The 23,281-nt window shown below is 41.9% G+C and overlaps 1 protein-coding gene across 1 annotated transcript in view; it reads right to left on the reverse strand.

Annotated features, from left to right (window-relative positions):
* Nucleotides 1-23,281, reverse strand: part of MCTP2 (multiple C2 domains, transmembrane 2) — a 265,399-nt gene that overhangs the window by 129,338 nt on the left and 112,780 nt on the right. Inside the window, 3 exon segments of the mRNA XM_010845889.1 lie at nt 718-904; nt 12,227-12,357; nt 14,647-14,811. Of these exon segments, the coding sequence (XP_010844191.1) occupies nt 718-904; nt 12,227-12,357; nt 14,647-14,811 (483 nt within the window).

Genomic DNA, 23,281 nt, shown 5'->3' on the forward strand with positions numbered 1-23,281 from the left:
GACTTACAGATTTCAAAAGCAAATTTATGGTTACCAAACAGGAAACTTAGGGGGAGGGGTAAATTAGGACTTTGGGAATAACATACACACACTACTCTATATAAAATAGATAGTCAACAAGGACCTACTGTATAGCACAGGGGACTTTACTCAACATTCAGCAATAACCTATGTGGGAGAAGAATCTGAAAACAAATGGATGTATGTACAAGTATAATTGAATAATTTTGCTGTAAACCTAAAACTAACACAACAGTGCATTAGTTTGACCAAAAAGTTCATTCAAATTTTTCCTAACATCCTATGGAAAAACCCAAACAAATGTTTCCTGGCCAACTCAGTAAATCGACTATACTTCAATATAAAATAAAAGTAAAAGACAAACAAAATAAAATAAAAATACCTATTCATATATACAAACATGCTAAACAACCTTTTGCCCCCTTGAGGATTTCAGTTTTCTCCAAAGAGATCCTGAATGGTAAAATATCCAAACACTTTCTCTGGCTTTTAAATAGGAAAGCGAATTCTAAAATCTACTTTCACCTTTTCACTAGCCATTAACTTCCATGTCTGATGTCTTGTTTAGGAGAAATACCACTGAACTTTGGACAAAGATCTCTTTGGATGCAGTTTTTCAATTCCCAGACTTTGTTTCAGCTTAAAGGTGGAGTGGGCGTGGGGTGGGGAGGGGGCGTAGCAAGGCAGAGCACTCACAAAGCGCTGGGCGATCTGCTTTCTCTCGTTGGGGTCTGCCAAGGGGCACACACACAGATCTGAGACCGAGACCCCTGAACAGGGCGTAAGGGTGACCAGCATCAGAAGGGTCCCCTGGCAGCTTTCCAATGGCAGCTCCAAGCAGTTGGCTTGCTTGAGTGGGAGGGCTGAGATATCCACTTTACACCTGGAAAAGTTACCAGAAGCAGACAGAAAAGCGATTAATGCGTGGCGGCGCGGACCCTCCAAAGCACCTGATTTTCATTTCATCCCCCCATGAAACCTCCCGCTGTCTGGGCACTGGCTGGTTGAGCAGTGAAGGTTGCAGGGGCTCCCCTGGCTGCTAACACTCCCTCCCGACATACCACACCCTCAGTAAAGGAGAGAAAGATGTCAAGAAACTCAAAGAAAAGGCCGCGTGGAGAAAGTGGCAAACGAATTGAGAAGCAGCAAATCTCTGCCAGGTAAAGTCTGCAGAAAGCTGATGAGATCAAAAACTAGGAAGAAAAAAAGTTTCAGAGTTTCAGCACTATGGATGTGGGCTCTAGAAGGCTTCTTGGGTTGTGTCTTTTTTTTTTTTTTTTAACCAGCCAAGAGAATAAGAGACGTTGGTTCAAAAAGAGGTGAAAAGACAGGAGCCTGTGCAAGCGGGAGAGGGTTAATGGAGAAACCATTTTCTTCCAGATTAATGCCAACTGGCGAGATTTTATTTAAAGAAATGTGTTAAGGTGTTTTCCTAATAGGCACCGTTCCGCGGGGCTTCCCCAGGTGGGTTTCTGTTAGACAAATGGAGCATGAAGTGCTGTTGATTGATCCCATTTCTGCAGCACAGCCAAAAAAGGCTGCACCCATCTGCTATAAATTGCATGTTTTCCGCCTCTTAACAGTCAATGTTCTGGTGATGTTGAAAACCTCAAACACATTTAAATACAGAAGCAAACACTGAAAGGGGGGGCTGAGGTGCTAAGCCATTTATTTGCTTTAACACGGAAAATCCTGGGGTTGCTTGGACCACACTCGCTTCGTTCGCGTCCCGGTGGGTGAGGTGGCAGGGCTGAGTGGAGGGAAGGCGGGCACTGCGTGGTTTGCGTTCCCATTCGCCATCTCTAGTTACTAAGTCAGATGACTGTTCAAGACTTTATTACAAACACGGATGCACCGCCTCATAATGTCGGACAATAGAGTCTTACCCCACATCATTCATGCACTTTTGTAAGTTTGCAGACAATAGCCAACAGGCAAACCCACCTCATATATAAAGCCATGATGGTTTTGAGCCACATGGATATGGAAAAAGTTCCAGTTAAATAAATTTGAAAGAAAGCTTGCAATTCTTTTCCAATTAAAGAGAAAAACCTACCAATATTAAAAGTCTATGCCTATTTTTAGTACAGAATAAAAATATTTTTACAGTAAGGGATACGTACCCATAAAATTAAATTTATGTGGGTATTTATTTTCAAATTACCAAAAGTGATTCCAGTTATAAGAAGAGGTGGCAATTAGAGCTTTTACATGTAATAAATTCATCATGTGTTTCTACTGGAGACATTAAAAAATATATTCATATATATTTAAATAACCCTCTATGGTTTGAATCAAAAATTTTTTTGTAGCAGTAAATAAGTTTACTACTGTGAACAGAGGGGTTAGTAAATTTTGTAGGCAAGTATATGAGTGGGGAGTTAATTTTGCTGGGCAAGAAATGTCAAGTGCTTTAACTGCGCCTTTTCTACAAAACTGCTGCTGCTGCTAAGTCGCTTCAGTCGTGTTCGACTCTGTGCAACCCCATAGATGGCAGCCCACCAGGATCCCCCGTCCATGGGATTCTCCAGGCAAGAACACTGGTGTGGGTTGCCATTTCCTTCTCCAATGCATGAAAGTGAAAAGTGAAAGTGAAGTTGCTCAGTCGTGTCCGACTCTTCAAGACCCCATGGACTGCAGCCTACCAGGTTCCTCTGTCCATGGGATTTTCCAGGCAAGAGTACTGGAGTGGGGTGCCATTGCCTTTTCCGCCTACTAAACTAAGGACCTGAAAATTCTAAATAAGTATAGTAGTAGTACATCTGTTTAAGAATATTTGCTAAGCATTATTTTACACTGTTATACACACTTTCATTTAATAAAGCTCTTTCTATGGAAGGATGAATGATCCAAATTTGTTTAAGACTTTTCTCTGGTGGTAACCTTAAATAGGAGAGTATTTATTTACTTATTTATTTATTTATTTATTTACAGCTTCCTTGAACAGAGCAGTTTACTAATTTAAACAAGTGTGAATCACATCAAACTAAACATTTGGTTTTGTCTCAGAAATTACACATTTTCACAAACTTTTCAGTCATTTCTACCCACAATGAAACTTTTGCACCTATCTCATATTTAAAGTTTATTTTGATAACAAAGAAAGAATTCCTATACAAAAAAATAGCCTTGCCTATTTTAGATATAAGAGCCACATAAACACCAGATAAGGGAATTTCAGGACAAACCTAACGGATTCTACATTCTCAATTAATTAATGAGTGAATTCAATCAAATGCTTACTTTTCTTTTCTTAGTGACCTGAAAGAGCAAATTAAATTGATACATCAGCATCGGGTCAGTCAAAATTAAACCTTGTCCTTTTGTACACGGATTATGACCCCTGTCTCTTAGGGTCCCCATCCCATCGTATGAATTAATCGATTCTTAAAACACCAACGTCTTTAGTCTTAAGAATTAATGTAAAGCGACCCTCTCCCTAGTGTTAACCACCAACTCTAAGGATGACTTTCTATGAACTTTCTAGAACTGAAGTGCTCTCTCCCCATCTCTTCTATCCAGCTGGCTGCCCCCTTCAATTCCACATTCTGGAAGAAAGGAGGAAAGAAGGGAGTAAGAAGAAATGACTCTCACACCAAACCCTTTCCTTCAGGCCTCCTATTTTTCTGTGTCAACCTCTGTCTCCATGGCTTCAGCTCATCTTCACGTTGGAAGGAGAACCAGAATGCTCTGGAGGTTAGTCAGAGGCAGAAGAAATACTTACATTAACCCCAAGCTAGGAACTGGTTACTGTATGACCAGCCAAAGTAGTGGAAGAAAAGATAAAAATAAGGACTTTTCTTCCAGAATTTCAGAACTCTTTTACCGTAACACTCAATTGAATCTTCTGAAGAGAGGTGAGTATCATGTAAACAAAATGACCTTCTTCAGGTGCAAGTAAATAAAATCTTTAAGATATAATCATTTTGAAATACATTCACCAAAGACAAGTTTAATACAAAAGTCTTAAAAGGAGACTCTGGGCTGCTTCATTCATTTTCTATAGGGTATCACATTCTACCCCGGGAAAAAAATAAATAATCTGGCCGGTGCCGCGCCTGAAGCACTAGCCAATCTGCTGTTCTTTCCCAAGACTTTCTGTTACCTGTTTAATAACCAGTTGCAGGTGAAGTGCAGAGCTGGCCCCTGAGGATGCCTAGAAGAACGGATCCAGCGCAGATTCATCGCAACGCAAAACACCCCCTCCTCCTTCCCTCCTGCCTGCCCATTCTTATAAACACTACTCACTCACTCATCAATTCTAGAATTTTACAGGTATTGTCATATATTCTCTTTTCTCTTTTGTATCCTCTAAATTTCTTCCCAAACTCTACCCAAATGGCAACATTGTATGAGGCTTGATGAAACTAAGCTTACTACTCTAGATGCAATTTTCTTTGAAAAATAAACTCAGTTTTTGGATATGTGGTTTAAAAGGCTCTCATAATTAATGTTCCAATTATCATTAAAAACCACACCAACATTAATAAATGATGGGGCACAAAGATCTTTCTTTGAAGGGCCAAAGAGTAAACAGTTTTAGTTTGGGGCTACATGGTCTCTGCTACAACTATTCAACTCTCCCCTTGTAGCATGAAAGCAATAATAGACAATGTAAAGAAATGAACAGTGCTCTTTTCCAATAAAACTTTACTCAAAAACAAGCAGCCTTCTGGACTTGACCCACGGGCCCTAGTTAGGTGACCCCTGATCTAAAGAAATGCTAATCATTCAACTGTGATGAATTACAGCAGGGTAAGTATTTAAAATTTTTCCCATAATAGTAGATGACAGTACAGACACATTGATAAAGGTATCAGAGATACTGACCTACAAACAATGTAAAACAAAAAATACCTGTTAACTCACCATAGCCCAAGAGACTCTGGCCAATATATCCAAAGATGTGTTAACAAAAACCGATGAAGCAATAAAACTTATGAAACTGTACTGAAAAAGACAATGTGGAAAGCACGTGTGCAGAGTGTCCGTGCAAAACACATGAGTAACGAGCATTAGCCAATCAGGTCTGCCCCCAGGGCATCTCATGTGCGGCTCTACCAGCAGGGGGAGTGACCATGTATGGACCATAATTCAACAGGTGCTACACACGGGCCCTTAGAGGACCAAGAACTCATCATTCTGAAGTCAGGTTGTAGATCATTCAGTCCATCAGAGGTCCACTGTGGTAACAAGTAGTGAACAGAAAGGAGCCGGGCACTGGTGTGTCTGGGTCTAGCCAAGTCCAGCCGTGGTTCACGGGCAGGAGATGGAATCCGACGGCTTTGTGACCTCACTTCCGCTTTCCGCTCTAGTCTGATCGCGTGACATCACCACTCTTTGCATTCCTTTCAAGTTTCTCAGACGTCTTCTCCCTCCTCTCTAAGTCTCTGCCCATTTGGTCCCATCTTCCTGAAATGTTCTTCCTCCAATCTGGTCAGGCTAACCACCACCCATGTGACAGGTCTCAGCTGAGACGCTCTTCTTCCAGAAAGCTGCCCACAACCTAGTGCCTGAGGACACGACCCACACGTGAACCCCCAGCTTTTGGTAGGATGTCTGATACACAACATGCTCAGTGTTTGTTGAGTAAAATGAACGAACAAACAAAATGAATCCTAGTGGCAAAATAAAATTCAAAGTCAAACACTCCAAATTATCAAGTCAGTGTTTCTCTTTTGTTAACCAACTGAATATCTTGTAGGGTCTATTTCCTCCTCTATATAAAAAAGAAAGGGAAAGAAATATATGTATGGATACCTCCCAGATTCAAATATCTGCATTTCTATTCACCTGGAGAAAACAAGGACTAAGTTACTTTTTTTTTTTCCCTCTGCAAGTTTTTTTTTTTCTCTCTGCATATATTAAAGCCAGCCTCTCCAGCCCACAGGCAGTTAATGTGCTGATTTAGCATTGTTTCTGACCTCCTGTTCCTGTCTTTCTCCATTAATCCCACCGCATTTTAATGTTTTAATTCAACACATAATTTTTACCATATCAGTCAGCCAAACCTGCTAAGTTCCACTTGCCATGATAGCTTTTAACCTCTTATTCATTACCATAATTCTATGTTTTATATTATAGACTGGTCAGCTTTTAACTTAAATGCAAGGGGGCAGAAAAGAGTCCTAGAGTTTTAAAAGCTGTAAATCTCAGAGGCTAAGAACGGGGGTGAACAGGAAGCAAATGGTGACTGTGTCAAGCCTTGCTGTGAAAGCAGATCAGCAACATGGCGTGCGATCTGTCCAAAGAAATACCCTGATTCTCCTGCGCGTCGGAGTCACTGGTAAACGGGCAGCACATCAGAGCCACTTTCTAAGGCACCATGTGGGACTCGGGATTGGCTCTGCGGCAGCCCAGTTAAAATAAGCTTGTGCAATCTCATTCTTACCTTTTCCAAACTAAGTCTGTGTGCATCCATGCATGCATACTCAGTCGTGTCCGACTATTTGCAACCCCGTGGACTGTAGCCCACCAGGCTCCTCTGTCCACATAATTTTCCAGGCAAGAATACTGGAGTGGGTTGCCATTTCCTCCTCCAGGGAATTTTCCTGATTCAGGGATTGAACTCACATCTCTTGCATCTCCTACACTCGCAGGCAGATTCCTTACCACTGGCACCACTTTGGAAGCTAGAATATTCTATAACAAATTAATCACCAGTATCACAGGGAAATATAAAATATACTTTAAGCAAATGGTATGATTATGTTGAAATGGTACAGGTTGACAAGAAGATTAATCTATATTTCTACTCTTGCCATTTTGTTTAAAAGTTGGAGCAGGTTATATTTAGCTTTATTTCTTACTCCTCCTAAAAATCCACTGTTTCTGCACCATAGATGGACTCAAAAGACTTTTTTTTTTTCTGTCCCATGAATAGTAGACACCCTGTATTGGGGGTTGGGGTGTTGGTTTGCCCAAGCACTTTTATCTCACCAGCCCTGACCTCCTCAGGAGCTACCTGTGGTTTAGCAGAAGCCCACAGGTGGACCATAAGGACATAAGGAATTTCAGAAAGCTCCCCATGACTCAGAGAGCCTGGAGGAGGCTGGCTGCCATGGTGGTTGGGTAGGCAGGACAAGGCTGAACTATCACCAAGCTAGCAACCCACCAATGCCAACACAAATGCCAGTTATGACCACAACTGACCACTGCCCCGGTCTACCACCATCCACAGCTACAAAACCAATGTCGGTCAGGCTAATCGACACTGTTCAGTTCTTGAGTCAATAAATATCCTTCCCATCACATCCTGGAAGATAGTCACTGCTCACTTCCACCAAAACACACACACAAAAATCTCTATTATGTTTTGAATAAACAAAACTGAGCTGAATTTTAACCAGTCATATCTCAAATACTTAAACAGCACAATTTAGTGGTGGGGATCTGTAGTTATTCTCCAGAAGAAAAAAAAAATCTCAAAATTAATAGGAGTAATAATAGCAATCAACAATAGACATGGTTGCCAGTTGCCATGATGGCCTGCAAGTTGGCTGAAGACCCTGTTACGCAGATGGAAAAACCACAAGAAAGGCCACTGCCCAAGGTCTCGTAGCTCGCAAGTGTTGTGGTTACCAGACAGCCCAGGAAACACAACCCAGAGCGTTCCGTCCCTCCTCTCACGATGCCTGCCAGGGGAAGCTTCAGTGGGGGAAGAGTTTCTCACAGAGGCCATGCAGAACTTTAAACTGCTATCACCATCCAAAGACAAATTATGAGACAGGTCTGAGAACATTCAACATAGCCAAAGACCCTCCTGACACAACAAGGTATTTCCCAACAGTTGGGGGATAAAATAACTGATCCTTAACAATTACAACAAAGAACAGGAAAACAGAGAGTGAACCCTTTTATGCAAGAAGGAACAATAAGTAACAGGCCTGTGATATCCATATGCCAACACAATCTCTCCTTTCACTATGACAAGCAGTGGTGTATTTTAGGGGAAGTCTCACCCCACCTGGAAGTTCACTCTGGGTAACGCTGTGTAGTCAAAGCCCAAGAGACACTTCTGTTATCTTCTGTCCCTCAGGAGAGGAAAAAGGAAAAGGATACCCAAAAAAATTCCTTTAAAGTCCACGAAGAGGAAGGGCAGAATGGCCACTGGGGCAGGTAGACGTCTAAGTCACAAACAGGAAATAGCTCAAATAATAAATGAAGACCCAAATGACAAAACATGGCATAAGAGGGACATCTCCAATTATTTCCTGTGTCTGTAAAGAAACTTAACGCTCATTTGAAAAAGCATTTCCTACTATGTGAAGGAAACATGACGGCATGGTGACACACGAAACGAAAGGCCATTACTCTCTGCACCTACGAAAATAACACATGGGCCATCCATCACCGGGGGCTCAAAGGCCATCCTTCAGATAACGCTGCGGGACACAGAGTTCTCTGCATTGTGCACTGACGTGACTTATCCGTGCTCCGCTGGCTAGCACAACGCGTCTGATCCTTCTGCTGTGGGTGTTGGCAGTGCACAGGGGTGTCGCGGCAGTGACCAGGGTGGGAGGCACTGAGAACACGCAGGCGTCTAAGTTATCCTGTGGAAACGGAGGAGCGGGGAGACTAGGAAAGCACCTGACAGAGAAAAATCTGTGCATTCTGGACCACAGGAAGACCTTTCTCCAGCGCAGAAGAGTGACAGGGCCTAGTTTGGTGCCCCAAACCACAAATCTGGCCCTGCAGATCTCCAGGGAAGTATGGCTACTACCTACCAGAGCAGCAGAGAACTGGGGTTGAGCAGGCTGCACAAAGCAATGGAACCAGGACCAAAACACGCACACAGCAGGAAGAGCTCCCCGGTCTCAGCCGGAGGCAGCCTGGCCCTCCCAGCCAGTGTTTACACGGATGGATGAACTGTGTAGGTGCGTGTGCATGTTCCACATGATAAGTGGGCAAGAGTGCTGCCATCAGGTGAGTGAGAGCTCAGATTATTAAGTACCCTGGGACAAACCAGACCATTCTGTCGACAGAATGCCACTGCAGACAAGCATGGGAGGAACATGCCATGGTCTCCAAAATTCCTCTTGTCTGTCTCAGGATAAGTTACTGAGATGGGATGGGATCAAAGGGCAAGTCGCTCAGTTGTGTCCGACTATTTGTGACCACATGGTCTATACTGTCCATGGAATTCTCCAGGCCAGAATACTGGAGTGGGTTCAGTTCAGTTCAGTTCAGTCGCTCAGTCGTGTCCAACTCTTTGCAACCCCATGAATCGTAGCACGCCAGGCCTCCCTGTCCATCACCAACTCCGGGAGTTCACTCAGATTCATGTCCATCGAGTCAGTGATGCCATCCAGCCATCTCATCCTCTGTCGTCTCCTTCTCCTCCTGCTCCCAATCCCTCCCAGCATCAGAATCTTTTCCAATGAGTCAACTCTTCACATGAGGTGGCCAAAGTACTGGAGTTTCAGCTTTAGCATCATTGCTTCCAAAGAAATCCCAGGGCTGAGCTCCTTCAGAATGGACTGGTTGGATCCCCTTGTAGTCCAAGGGACTCTCAGGAGTCTTCTCCAACACCACAGTTCAAAAGCATCAATTCTTCAGCACTCAGCTTTCTTCACAGTCCAACTCTCACAAAACCATAGCCTTGACCAGATGGACCTTTGTTGGCAAAGTAATATCTCTGCTTTTCAATATGCTATCTAGGTTGGTCATAACTTTCCTTCCAAGGAGTAAGCATCTTTTAATTTCATGGCTGCAGTCACCATCTACAGTGATTTTGGAGCCCAAAAAAATAAAGTCTTACACTGTATCCACTGTGTCCACATCTATTTCCCATGAAGTGATGGGACCGGATGCCATGATGTTCATTTTCTGAATGTTGAGCTTTAAGCCAACTTTTTCACTCTCCTCTTTCACTTCCATCAAGAAGCTTTTGAGTTCCTCTTCACTTTCTGCCATAAGGGTGGTGTCATCTGCATATCTGAGGTTATTGATATTTCTCCCGGCAATCTTGATTCCAGCTTGTGCTTCTTCCAGTCCAGCGTTTCTCATGATGTACTCTACATAGAAGTTAAATAAGCAGGGTCACAGTATACAGCCTTGACGTACTCTTTTTCCTATTTGGAACCAGTCTGTTGTGTCATGTCTAGTTCTAACTGTTGCTTCCTGACCTGCATACAGATTTCTCAAGAGGCAGGTCAGGTGGTCTGAGATTCCCATCTCTTTCAGGATTTTCCACAGTTTATTGTGATCCACACAGTCAAAGGCTTTGGCATAGTCAAGAAAGCAGAAATAGATGCTTTTCTGGAACTCTCTTGCTTTTTCCATGATCCAGTGGATGTTGGCAATTTGGTCTCTGGTTCCTCTGCCTTTTCTAAAACCAGCTTGAACATCTGGAAGTTCACGGTTCACATATTACTGAAGCCTGACTTGGAGAATTTGAGCATTACTTTACTAGCTTGTGAGATGAGTGCAATTGTGCGGTAGTTTGAGCATTCTTTGGCATTGCCTTTTTGGGATTGGAATGAAAACTGACCTTTTCCAGTCCTGTGGCCACTGCTGAGTTTCCCAAATTTGCTGGCATATTGAGTGCAGCACTTTCACAGCATCATCTTTCAGGATTTGAAATAGCTCAACTGGAATTCCATCACCTCCACTAGCTTTGTTCGTAGTGATGCTTTCTAAGGCCCACTTGACTTCACATTCCAGGATGTCTGGCTCTAGGTGAGTGATCACACCATCATGATTATCTGGATCATGAAGATCTTTTTATGTACAGTTCTTCTGTGTATTCTTGCCACCTCTTCTTAATATCTTCTGCTTCTGTTAGGTACATACCATTTCTGTCCTTTATCGAGCCCATCTTTGCATGAAATGTACCCACTGGAGTGGGTAGCCTTTCCCTTCTCCAGGGGACCTTCCCAACCCAGGGATCGAACCAAGGTCTCCCGTATTGCAGGTGGATTCTTTACCAGCTGAGTCATAAGAGAAGCCCAAGAATACTAGGATGGTATAACAGCAGCGAAAAGAACTGATGTTTCATGCAACCGCCTCTGCTAAGCATTCTACACAGAAAAAAAGCACTGCATTGGGTTTTGGGTTAGCTGGGGCACAGCCTATTTTGGCCCCTAAATTCCTTGCTGATAGAAAAACATAACATCTCTGGACCTCTGGACTTCCTCATCTGTAAAATGAAGGGGTTCTACTGGATGAAGGGCTTTCAATCTTTCGTGTTCAGCAGTAAAACTCTTGCCTGGAACAGAACCCCACCACAGAGCACAGGTAAAAGTGGAGATGCTCTGGTTTCAGAAGAAACTTGATTATCCTGAAAGCTGGCCCCAACACATCTCCCTGAACCCAGGGCTCCAGAGAACTTGGTTTGAAAAAGACCACAGACAGATGTTGAGAGCCGTTTAAATGCTGTATTCTAAATTTAGAATGGGTGGACAAACTGGATGCATATTGGCTGAACAAAACGCAGTAGTTTGGAAGAAAAAACTTGGGTCTTTGAAAACAGATAATCCTGAGTCTCGCATTCACTATTCTGCCAAGATTCTCAGCACTCCATTCCCTCATCTATAAAATAAGGATAATATTGTGAACTTGCAGCCATCCCAGAAATATCAGAGATGTATGCCTCCACCAGCATCTCCTTCATGCTTAAACTGAGGCAGCTACAATGTAGGCAGAATCGCATTTAACTATAGTCTTACTATAATCCTATATGGAAACTATTAATACTTACAATATTTCTCATTATATACAAGTGAGCACCTCAATTAAGTTGGGAAGGTCCGAAGTATACAAATAAAACTGATCTGGCCTCAACAGGTTTCATTATGATTTGCCACAAAGTTCATAGAGGACAATGGAAAGGTTCCATCAATTTGGGACACCTAGCTTCATGGTGTTACTGAATTATTTGGTTATTTTCACTAAATAGCAAAACCAAACTCATAGGGTGCATTGGAAACTGATACCAACATTTCCCAAAAAGTCTGAGATGGGACATTATCTTTCTTTAGAGAATCCCTGACACATAATGATTTTCTTCTGTTGCAATCAATACTAAACAGCATATACCAATTAATAAATGAAAAAGTCTTCCCGGGTTAAGGTCCAGCTAACTTATGGCTCCTTGGGGTGGGAATATGAGGTTTTACTCTAAGCTCAACCAGATAAGGACAATGCTATAGACCAGCGTCATGCAGACACGTCTCCCACCATTTAGAAAGCAGAAGAGACTCACGTGCCCAAACGTTCCTCATGCTTTTTGCTGTCCTTTCCCCACACTTCAATGTCCAAAATGCCCATCCTGTCAGAGAAGTAGTGAAAGTCAAACTGTTCCTGCCACTGCGGATTTGCACTCTTACACAGTGTCTAGAAAACATGCAGTTATAATATTTATTTTCTTAAAATGTCATTCATCACTATAGCAGCTACACATTCATTTATTTCTAAACAGCAGGAAGGCAATCATAATTATGGTTATGATCACTCTTACACAGTTAAAATTTTCCTTGTTGAAAATGAAAGGCATGTCAAGGTTTTAAGAATTGGCAAAACATCATACTCTTTTAGCTGACCCCAGATTCAGTCATTTATCCACCAAATTAGAAACAGCATTGTTATCCCCAAAGAAACAATCAGTGTTATAGGTATACAAAATATATATTTTTGATACATGGGTAATATTTATTACACATATATAATAATGACTATTGAGCTGCACTCTCTATATAATATTATATCTCAATAGATATTTTATAGCTCTTCTCTCTTACAAAAGATACTCCTAATTGGTTAATCAAATGGAAATAACATTTTTATTGGCACATCCATTTCAGCGCTGGCTTAAGAACTATATAAATTAACAATTTGGGATCTTAATTAACATCTGTCAGATGCATTACATGAGAAACCCATAACTTGTATGTGACTGCCTATTTCTAAATTCAAGTTTCCTGAATCCAGTCACTGGAGTCAGAGGAAGATTAGGAAATTCCACTACAGCCAAACCTAAAAATGAACATGCGTGGTTGGAAAACTCCACAAGTGTTTCCATGTTCTCCAAGAGTGATTTCAAACTGCTTATGTGTTTGATTCATTGGCAAGACTTTCATTTCTGTTTCGTTTACACAGAGATTCAATTTGTGAAGAAAAAGTGAGCAAAAATGCGGGCCACTAAATACCAGGAACTCAGGGCCAATGGTGAAATCCTGGGGCCAAGTTTGCTCGCATGGGAAAAAATGAACTGCTTAGACCTCAACTGCAGCCAACACCATATAACATCATCTATGCTGTCTTTCATCATCGTTGAGTTTAAATATATCAGATCACAGACTTTAGAAACTATGCAGGAAAAAAAGCCCATTTGATCACAACTTAAGCGCAGTATTCCCCAAGGGGGAATGCAGCAGATACTGGACTCTTTCTACACTTCACCTTAGTCTAAAAGGGTAAGTGCGCTTAGTGATGAATAATTTTTCTATAAATCCTTACCCTGATGCTGGAGGGTTAAAGGAATCTTAATGGAGACCTGTGCTTATCCTGGATACACTTATTGTGAGGTACAGCCTAAAACTGCCTGCTTAAAATTATCATCTGTACATTTTGGCCATAACTTTGCTTCAATTTCTTGCATTTCTCATAATCAACAATTCTGCAACATGAGCTTCGGTTCTCTGCTGCTTGCGCTGGAGTAAATGACCTTTAATATTTGATTCTGCACTGAAAATTGTGCAGGAGAGACAACCTCCTGCCCCGCTAAGTCATTCTGTAACTAGTCTGCTTCAGGTAAGTCCGCTACCCTGGAAAGCCCCAGCTGCAAATACCCTCGGGCCTATTTTCAAAGTCTTCCACTCTGATGTTTTTCTTCCTATGTGGCTTTTGGCAAGTGACTTAACTTTCAAGTACCCTAGTTCCCTCAATCCATAAAACATAGGAAATATTCCTGTCTGACAGTTATGTAAAACTAATTAATTACCATGGTTTGGAGACTAGGGTTTTTGAAATAAAAACCACACCGAATTACTGAGATTAAAAATTAAATGGAATTTGGATCAGTGGAATAAGATGATTGATTTTTAAAGACAGCTTAAAAAAAAAAAAAGCTATTACTTTTGTTCAAAACAAATCACTTTTAATACTTTTAGATAGCTTTAAAAAAAATCAGAGTAAGAAAACAGCAGTATTAGATGTCTATTTTTGGTGTTCATACCAACAAGTTAGAGAAATCCAGGAGTGTATAATTTTGAAAATATGTTTAGTTAGTTTAACTCAAGTATTTTAATTCAACTATAACATATTACACTATTTTATTTTTGTAGGATTTTTGAAAACACTTAGTAATTGTTTTCAGCACAATCTCTGAAACACAGTTGTTTATTTTCAAAATGAAAATAAGCCATGCATTCAAATCTATTGTTTAATAAACTTTCCCTAGCTCCAGTGACTATATTAAAATAAACGACACTAAGCAATCAAATGCCCCATATTAACAGACAGCATCTGTACATTTATTTTGTTTTCTGGGGTGCTCCTAATCCACACAGGAGAGTTAAAAATAAATTTTGTTCTTGCAAAGTTTAGAGGGGGAAAACATACATTTTTTTCCCATTGTTTTCATCTTAAAGACATTGTTCTCCTTAAGGAATTGACAGAACTTACCTTACTTTTATACCTCTGATCTCCCAGTTTTAACTGGACAAACATCTCTGCCACGCTTCCGCCTGAGACATTCCTTCCTTCCAACAAAGTTATACTTATAATCCCGTTCCAGAGTTGGTTCTTTTTCAAGGACTCTGAGAGCCGGAGGTTGCGTATCAAAGAGGACTAAAGCAAAGAAATAAAGATGACATATAAACTTGCTGATAATTCTTGAGTGTGACTTTGGTGATCAGAGGGGGTGGTCCAGCTTTCAATATTCATGAGAAATAGCACATCCTGCCTAGTGAATGTGTGAATGTTCTTCACTGGTTCTGCAAACCTGCAACCACAGCTATGTGACTTCCTTCTCAAGCACTGGGCTTGGAGCCTCCAGTGAAGGATGGATTCAAACAACACTGGCACCTGGCACTGGCCTCCCCACCCACACGTGCTCTTCCGTAGAATCTTCCAAATGGGCCTTTGGCTACTCTGATAGTAGGAAGGGAAGAGAGGCATTCTGGGAAACGGAGATATAAGAACCAGGCACTGCTCTGCAGGGAAACAAACTACCTCTGGGCATTTCAAAATTATGACTTTCAATTTATCCTTCACACTTGAATCCGTCCCCACCTCTCTTTATTTCTTGTGCTCAGTCACTAAGTCGTGTCCAACTCTTTTGCTAGCCCATGGGCTTCTTTGTCCATGGGATTTCCCAGGCAAGAATACTGGAGTGGGTTGCCATTTCCTCCTCCAGCGAATCTTCCCGACCCAGGGATCGAACCTGAGTCTCCTGTATCTCCTGCACTGCAGGCAGACTCTTTACTGCTGAGCCTTATCCCTTGCTGCTGCTGCTAAGTCGCTTTAGTCATGTCCAACTCTGGGTGACCCCATAGACGGCAGCCCACGAGGCTCCCCCATCCCTGGGATTTTCCAAAAAAAAGGAGAATCCCCTTTAGGGGACAACAAAAAAGCCTAATTGTAGTGCAAGATTCACAGGTCCAGAGACAGCTCATAATAGGCTTGACAGCCAAATGAGCTTTGCAGATCTGGTGGGAGGGGAACGTTGGATAAAGAACACAGACCAGGGCCTGGGACCAAGTAAGTGTTCAGTAACTGTTACCTTATTTTTTTTTTTTTCCTTTTCTACATCACATGCAGCTTAAACAGAATATAGAAAAAGGCAAATATCCCCCAGAATTAAATTTTTGAGGACAAGCACACTTTATTTTTAATGTTCATTATGTAAATCTTCACACACAGAGAGACCAGCACAACCAACCTCCATGTGCTTATTCATCACATTTTGTCATCTTATTACATCTTTCCCTGCTTCCCTAATGTTTCCTCTGGCTGAAATATCTGAAAGCAAAATACTTATCTGTTTTTACATAAGCACCATGCCATGATCACACTCAACACAAGTAACGTCTATTCCTTTAACATTGTTAAATACCCTGAAGGTCTCAACAGTGTCTTTTTATGGTGAGTTTGTTTGAGTGAGAATCCCTGACCTGATCCACAGGCTGTATTTGGTTGGCAGAATTCATTCACATTCTCCACGCAGTACGTGAGATGGCACGAGGGTGGACGGCTTAATTTGAGGGAGAAATAAATGGGCTGAAGGATGGAGATGGTGTCGAGCATCACAGTAAAGCAATGAATTTCTAACACTATATATTCATTCCTGTCATCTGCTCACTATATCTTTGAGATCATTTAGGCATCAATTTGCTTGGACACCGGTTACTCACAATTTATCACAACGAATGGTATGTCAGCGCCGGGTTAATTACATGCCAGCTTACCTCATCCAACACACGTCACTCCACCCCTCTTAACAAATGATGCAGTAATGCCAAGCGTTTGGGTCATTTTATGATTTCCTTAAACAAAGCTATTTTATGGAAATGTATACTCCCAGTTTCATATCTGTGTTGCTTTTCTTTGGAAACTGGAATTCACACACACACACACACACGCACACACACAGGTTTGAAGATGCAGATACAGAACAGGAAAGGGAGACGGGAAAATAATTTGTTTAAAAAAGAAAAAACCCTCTCCTCTTGAAAACAGGAACAATTCTTTCTCTAACTTCTATCAGAGGTTGGGTTATACAAAGAATACATTCAATCATGAAAATCTATGAAATAAGATTAAGTAACTTTGTATTTGTTAAAAACAATGCATACCATCAGAATGTATAGACAGGTACATATATAAATACATATGTAGCTGTGTTTATACTCTATGTGTGTGCATACAGATCCTTTTAAAACATTCTCTAGCTTACCAAGCACACAGGCGGAAAACTTCCATCTTTAAAAAGAAAATGAGAATTTGATTCATACATCCTGCTGCACTTTCTTTTTTTATGTTTCTTCTTCTTAAAGTTTGACTTGCCAACCAATAAGCTGAAGCATGACCTGTCCCAGGGCCATGCTTCAAAGTTCCGACAGATATATTCCTCCCTAAACACTGCAACTATTTCAAAATCCTTTTTATAAAGAAGGGAGTAATGTCCACAAGGGATCAAAGGGCATCCTACAGTCTGGCAATTGCCTAAGAAAAATGGCAGTGTTTCCATGAAATATGCCCTAAAATAATTTTGTGGCTTGGTATGTCCTAATTTCAAATTGGATGTTTATCTTGGAAAGGCTTCTATCTAACTTGTCCATAAAACAGCCCCACTTAGCTCTATGAGCTCTGTGAAAATGGAATCCAAAGCTGGTTATTAACGGGGCCCAGAGATAGGTTCCATATGGCGGAACAGCATGGGAGGGCAAGGCAAAGGCCTGCACCAGGCCCAGCTTGGCTGGAGCTCCTGATCAATCCAGGGACACTCGTTGCATTACACTCTAACATCTGGATTATTGCTTGTAATGTCCCTGGGAAATATCCACTTTCCATCAAAGCCTTTATCTATCTCAGTCGGACTTTGAACATTTTAGCATTTAACGCAGTCATGTTTGATGTGATGGACTTGCTCTTCACCGTCCAAGATTTTTTTTCCCTTGCTAAAGGCGGGGTAGGAAAAGAGAAGTGTTTATTGCACAGTTCACAGACAGAAAAGGACACAGGACCTTTATTCTACATACTTCTAAATATTTCTGCAAAGCCCTCTACAAGGTTATATCCAAAAAAAAGTTTCATCTGCAAGCGATGAGGTCTAGGATGTGAGCATGAGCTTTAAACACGTTTCTTAATCACTTTCACATTTCTCTTCCACCCTTGAGACTTGTGATGAGGTTTAAGAGGCAGGGTCTGGGGTTGGGGGGTAGCACCTGAGCCATCCCATCTGTGCTCGGATGCAGAGCTGGGTTCTCCGGAACTTTCACGTTCTTCAAACACCCCTGTTCTCCCCACCATAAATCGACTCCTCTGCACTCACTCTGTTAGCTCAATAGCTCAAGTTTTCATGTCTGTGCCCGAGCCCTGTAAGTGAAATTTGTCATCTTAATGCAGCCTGGAATGTGAAAGGAGAGAAGGAAATGACCCATCAAAGGGAGAAGCCCACCCTACCTAAGCTGAAACAAACACCGGGAGATAGAGCAAAGCTTCTGGGTCCTGACCCTAATTTCTCAGCAGACATAATGGATAAAATACAGTCCAGCAGGGTTTTGCTATTTTTCTCCTTCCTCCCAGAGGATCAGAAACTTTTACTATTTCTATATGGATTCATTCATCGGCTCTCTTCCATGGCCCCCACCCCTGGCAAACCTACTCCCAGAAAGAGTGACTCTTTCCTGAAACATGCAACTTAGTTATGACTAAGGGAAAACAAGTTGGGATATTTAACTTAGAAACATACTAACTTTTGTAAAAAATGAAACAGATTCCAAAACATTGATTTACTCCCAGATCATGAAAATTTCACAGGAAGGGAAAGGAGAAAGGGAGAAAGATGGAAGGTACAGGCTGTGGGGCTTTTCTGCTCACTACCAGTAGGTGGAGAATTCTCAGGAGTTTCTGATCTAGGAATAGACTCTCCGAACAGTGGATGGGGCTTTCCTGGTGGTCCAGTGGTTAAGAATCCACCTGTCAATGCAGGGGATGGGGGTTCCATCCCTGGTCTGGAGAGATGCCACATGCTTGGGGCAACTAAGCCCATGTGCCACAGCTACTGAAGACTGCTCACCCTCAAGCCGTACTCCCAAGATGAGAAGCCACTGCAATGTGAAGGCCGTGCACCTCAACTAGAGACGAGCCTCCGGTCATCGCAGCTAGAGAAAGCCCATGCATAGCAATGATGACCAAGCAGAGCCCAAAAGAAGAAAACAGTGAATAGACTTGCCTTCCAGGGAAATAAAAAAAAAAAAAAAGGATTACACACTGGCAAACATACATTATTGGAGGATTCTGGCCAAGCAGCATGCTGTGAAGATGGCAAAGTGGGTTCCAGGACAACTACTCAGCATGGTTACAGAGGAAACCCTAGGATGGTGGACATAACAGCTTGATGTGTCTGTCCATCCCAAGCCAGGAAGAACAGCAGAAAGTCAGGTATAAAGAAGGATCCTGACAGGGAGGCACAGAGTCCAGGAGCAGGGAAACACCTACAGTCATCAGAAGCAATGTGATAGTCAGTGATTGTTGTTGTTTAGTCATTAAGTCACGTCTGACTCTTTGCAATCCTATGGACTGTAGCCCACCAGCCTCCTCTGTCCATGGGATTTTCTAGGCAAGAATACTGGAGTAGGTAGCCACTTCTTTCTCTAGTGATACCACCATTCATAATTAACTATGCCAATCAATACCATTGATTGGTAACAATTCAAAGCATTCCCTTGGGTGGCAAAAAATATCAAAACATTTTTAAAAAGTAAAATTAAAATTAGGGCCACTGAAAAAAACGTTTTTACAAGGTTTTCCCAGTAGGCCTACCTTAGTGGCACCAATTACTGTACGGGTACTTTTTAGATCATCTCAGTGATGGAAATTTAAAAATACGTGTCCCCATGTTGCCAATACATCTTATTCTGATTCTCATTAATTATCTTTCCTGAGTCACTGTGAGGAAGTAGAGAGTCAATGGAGACAAACGCATAAACAAAAATGAACTAACTTTGTAAGCAAATTGAAGAGTAAAGCAAGATTCCAACTATATTGTCAATGCTTAGAAAAACGAAGGGAGAAGACGCAGTCTATAAAAGCTTTCCATGAAATATTCCTTTCAAGCTTTTTCAACATGTAAAACTACTGCTCATTGTCAACAGCTTTTATAGCATGACATGAGAAGATCCATATACTCATGCAACAGGCTTCCAGAAAGCTCCTACTTGGCAGTTCCTTGTAATATTTGAAGAGAACCCTGGAGGCATAAATTCTCCTAGAATGACAAACAAATTTTTGGATGGGATATAAAGCAAGCCTTTTAAATTTCCCACAGAGGCATGGACATGGAAGATGAGACATATTTACAGATGAAAACTATATCATAGTTCCAAGGAGATGAATAATCTGTGTGTGCAAAGATATTAAACGATTACATTATTTTTTAATTAAGAGGGACTATCCTCACTCGATGTTTGAAGTTAAAAATTAGATTATGAGAAGATTTTTAAAAAATTGATAAAGTCTATAAATACCCAATGACCCTCAGGGTTCTGGACCAAGGAGGAAAAAGATGACAGCCATGTGAGTAAATAAGATTTCCCTTTTCACCCTGACCTCTAGGAAGCTCAAAATTAAATGGTTGGTTCATCTGCGATAATCATCAACTAGTATTTCTTTTTTTTTATCTTTTCATTTTATATTGGAATATAGCCAATTAACAATGTTGTGATGGTTTCAGGTGGACAGCAAAGGGACTCAGTTATACATATACATGTATCCATTCTCCCCTAAACTCCCGTCCCATCCAGCCTGCCACATAAGAGTGAGCAGAGTTCCCTGTGCTCTGGAGTAGGCCTTTGTTATTTCTTGATTTGCAGGCCTTAACTCCTGTAGTCTGTATTTCTATGGCTCTCCTTCACTTAAAATAGGTCAAGGGGACCCCTAAGCAGGACTAGGACTAGAGTGAGGCGAGAGAGGCGTTCAGGATGAAACATTCAAGGAGGTGTTCATGCTCAGGCTTCTGTGAGGGCAGGGCTGGCCCCAGAGCCGTCTCACGTTTTATCCCAGGCACCTTGCCTGCCTCACTCTAACCCCAGGAATCTAAAATCCAGCAGCGCTCCCTGCAGTTCTACAAGGCCTGCCCCTCTGACATCCCTGGCTTCACCTCCTATTTTCCCAGCATCCCACGCCACCCCCTAGTCCACACCAGTGGTTCTCAAACATAAATATGCTTCCAGGTCACCCAGAAGGCTCACTAATAGGTGGCTGGGTCCTGTTTCCAGAGTTTCTGATCTGAGAGGCCTGAGATGGAGGCCCAGAAATATCTGCATTCAAACGATTTCTACTGATGCTGCTGGTTGAGAGAGCTCAACTTTGGAGCCAACACAGAGTCTGGAGTGCTTGCCACACACATTATTTTGTGAGCGTCACGTCTCAATGAACTTCCTCCTCCTCCTCACTTGGTGAGATTCACTCCTGTCTCCTTTCACTCAGTTCTCTAGCCTTCAACCCACCCCACCCACCTGCAAGGTCAAGATAAGGGTCTAGTCTCTGAATACCCCACCTCTCTACTCTCAGCTCTCCTAATCAGATCAGTTCAATTCAGTTCAGTTGCTCAGTCGTTGCGATCCTATTGACTGCAGCACACCAGGCCTCCCTGTCCATCACCAACTCCCAGAGCTTGCTCAAACTCATGTCCATCGAGTCAGTGATGCCACTAAACCATCTCATCCTCTGTCATCCCCTTCTCTTCCTGCCTTTAATTGTGCCAGCATCAGGGTCTTTTCCAGTGAGTCAGTTCTTCACATCAGGTGGCCAAAGTATTGGAGGTTCGGCTTCAGCATCAGTCCTTCCAATGAATATTCAGGACTGGTCTCCTTTAGGATGGACTGGTTGGATCGCCTTGCAGTCCAAGGGACTCTCAAGAGTCTTGTCCAACATCACAGTAGAAAAGCATCAATTCTTCAGTGCTCAGCTTTCTTTATGGTCCAACTCTCACATCCATACATGACTACTGGAAAAACCATAACCTTAACTAGATGGATCTTTGTTGGCAAAATAATGTCATTGTTTTTTAATATGCTGTCAAGGTTGATCATAGCTTTTCTTCCAAGGAGCAAGCATTTTTTAATTTCATGGCTGCAGTCACCATCTGCAGTTATTTGGGGGCCTAAGAAAATAGTCTGTCACTGTTTCCACTGCTCCATCTCTCGAATACTGCATTAGTTATGATGTCCAAGTCTTACTAGTCTCTGAAGTCTCAGGACAGAATTCCTGCCAATATAGTATGTGCTCAGTGAGAGGGTTTTGGACAAAAGTGATTCTAATGTCACTGAGATGACAGATTTGTGAAAAGTGGCTCTATTCTTCTGGGCTGGAGATACACCAGGTTTGAGGATTCTAATAAATTCATGGCCTTAGCTGAGCATGACTGAGGCCCCCAGAAATGAGGAAGACCTCTAGAAACTATTCTGTCTAGGATAATGCTGGCCTAGACTTCATAACAATGCAGCAGAAACATCAAGGTTAAGATATTCAGCAGTGTTACTTCTAGATGGAGAGGGAGATAATAAGTAGGTAGATAAGGGATAGATAGGCATATAGATAGATTAAAAAATAGGCAGATATATTAGATAGGAAGATAGAAATAAACAGATACATGAATATATATGGCTGTTTGGGATATACCATCCTCCAATCCTTTAAATTTAACCAAGAAAACAAAACAGTAAAAGGTGATACTATGGATAGGCATTTGAGTTCAGTGAATAATGTGTGAAAATAAAAAACAACAGAACAAAAAGCACTCTATTAATTGGGGAAGCAGTCCAGGCATGATATTCTCATTTTGGTTCCACAAACAGACCACACTTCTTGCAATGGGTTTTGCTTGTACTACTTCCAGGACTAATAGTGTAATAAGGGTGAAATTGGTGAAATAACTCATTTCACCAATAGTGAAATGAGTTCAAGTAGGGAAAGAGGTGCAGTGACAGAAGGCATTTACCTCTAAGGTGGAGAAGAGGCATTTCTTCCACTTGAAGCAGCTTCTTCTCAACTCAAAACTATATGACAGACAAAACAACCATCAGAACTTCCTTCCGGTTCTCACCTGGGCTCTGCTCACCAAGCACATCAGGACAGACAGACAGACGGGTGTATAGATAGACAGGCAGACAGACTGAACAATCTTCTTTCCAAATTCTTTGACTGTCCTCTTTCAATTTAAGTTTCCCCAACTTCCCCGGTGGCTTAGACAGCCAAAAATCTGTCTGCAAATGCAAGAGACCTGGGTTCGATCCCTGGGTTGGGAAGATCTCCTGGAGAAGGGAAGGGCTACACACTCCAGTATTCTTGCCTGGAGAATTTCATGGACAGGCTATAGTCCATGGGGTCACAGAAGAGTCTGACACATCTGAGTGACTGAGCACACAATATATTTAATATAATCTAACATAACAGAATATAATACAATGCTGGGATGCCAAATAGAACATATGAAGAAAAGCTAAGGTTAGCAACAGCAGGAAGTGGCCAGCACTTTTAGGCCTGCGTTTTTGCGGGGGGGGGGGGGGGGGGGGGGGGGGGGGGGGGGGGGGTG

This window comes from Bison bison, unplaced genomic scaffold (assembly GCF_000754665.1).
Source record: "Bison bison bison isolate TAMUID 2011002044 unplaced genomic scaffold, Bison_UMD1.0 scf7180017864227, whole genome shotgun sequence".
NCBI classification, from domain to species: domain Eukaryota; kingdom Metazoa; phylum Chordata; class Mammalia; order Artiodactyla; family Bovidae; genus Bison; species Bison bison.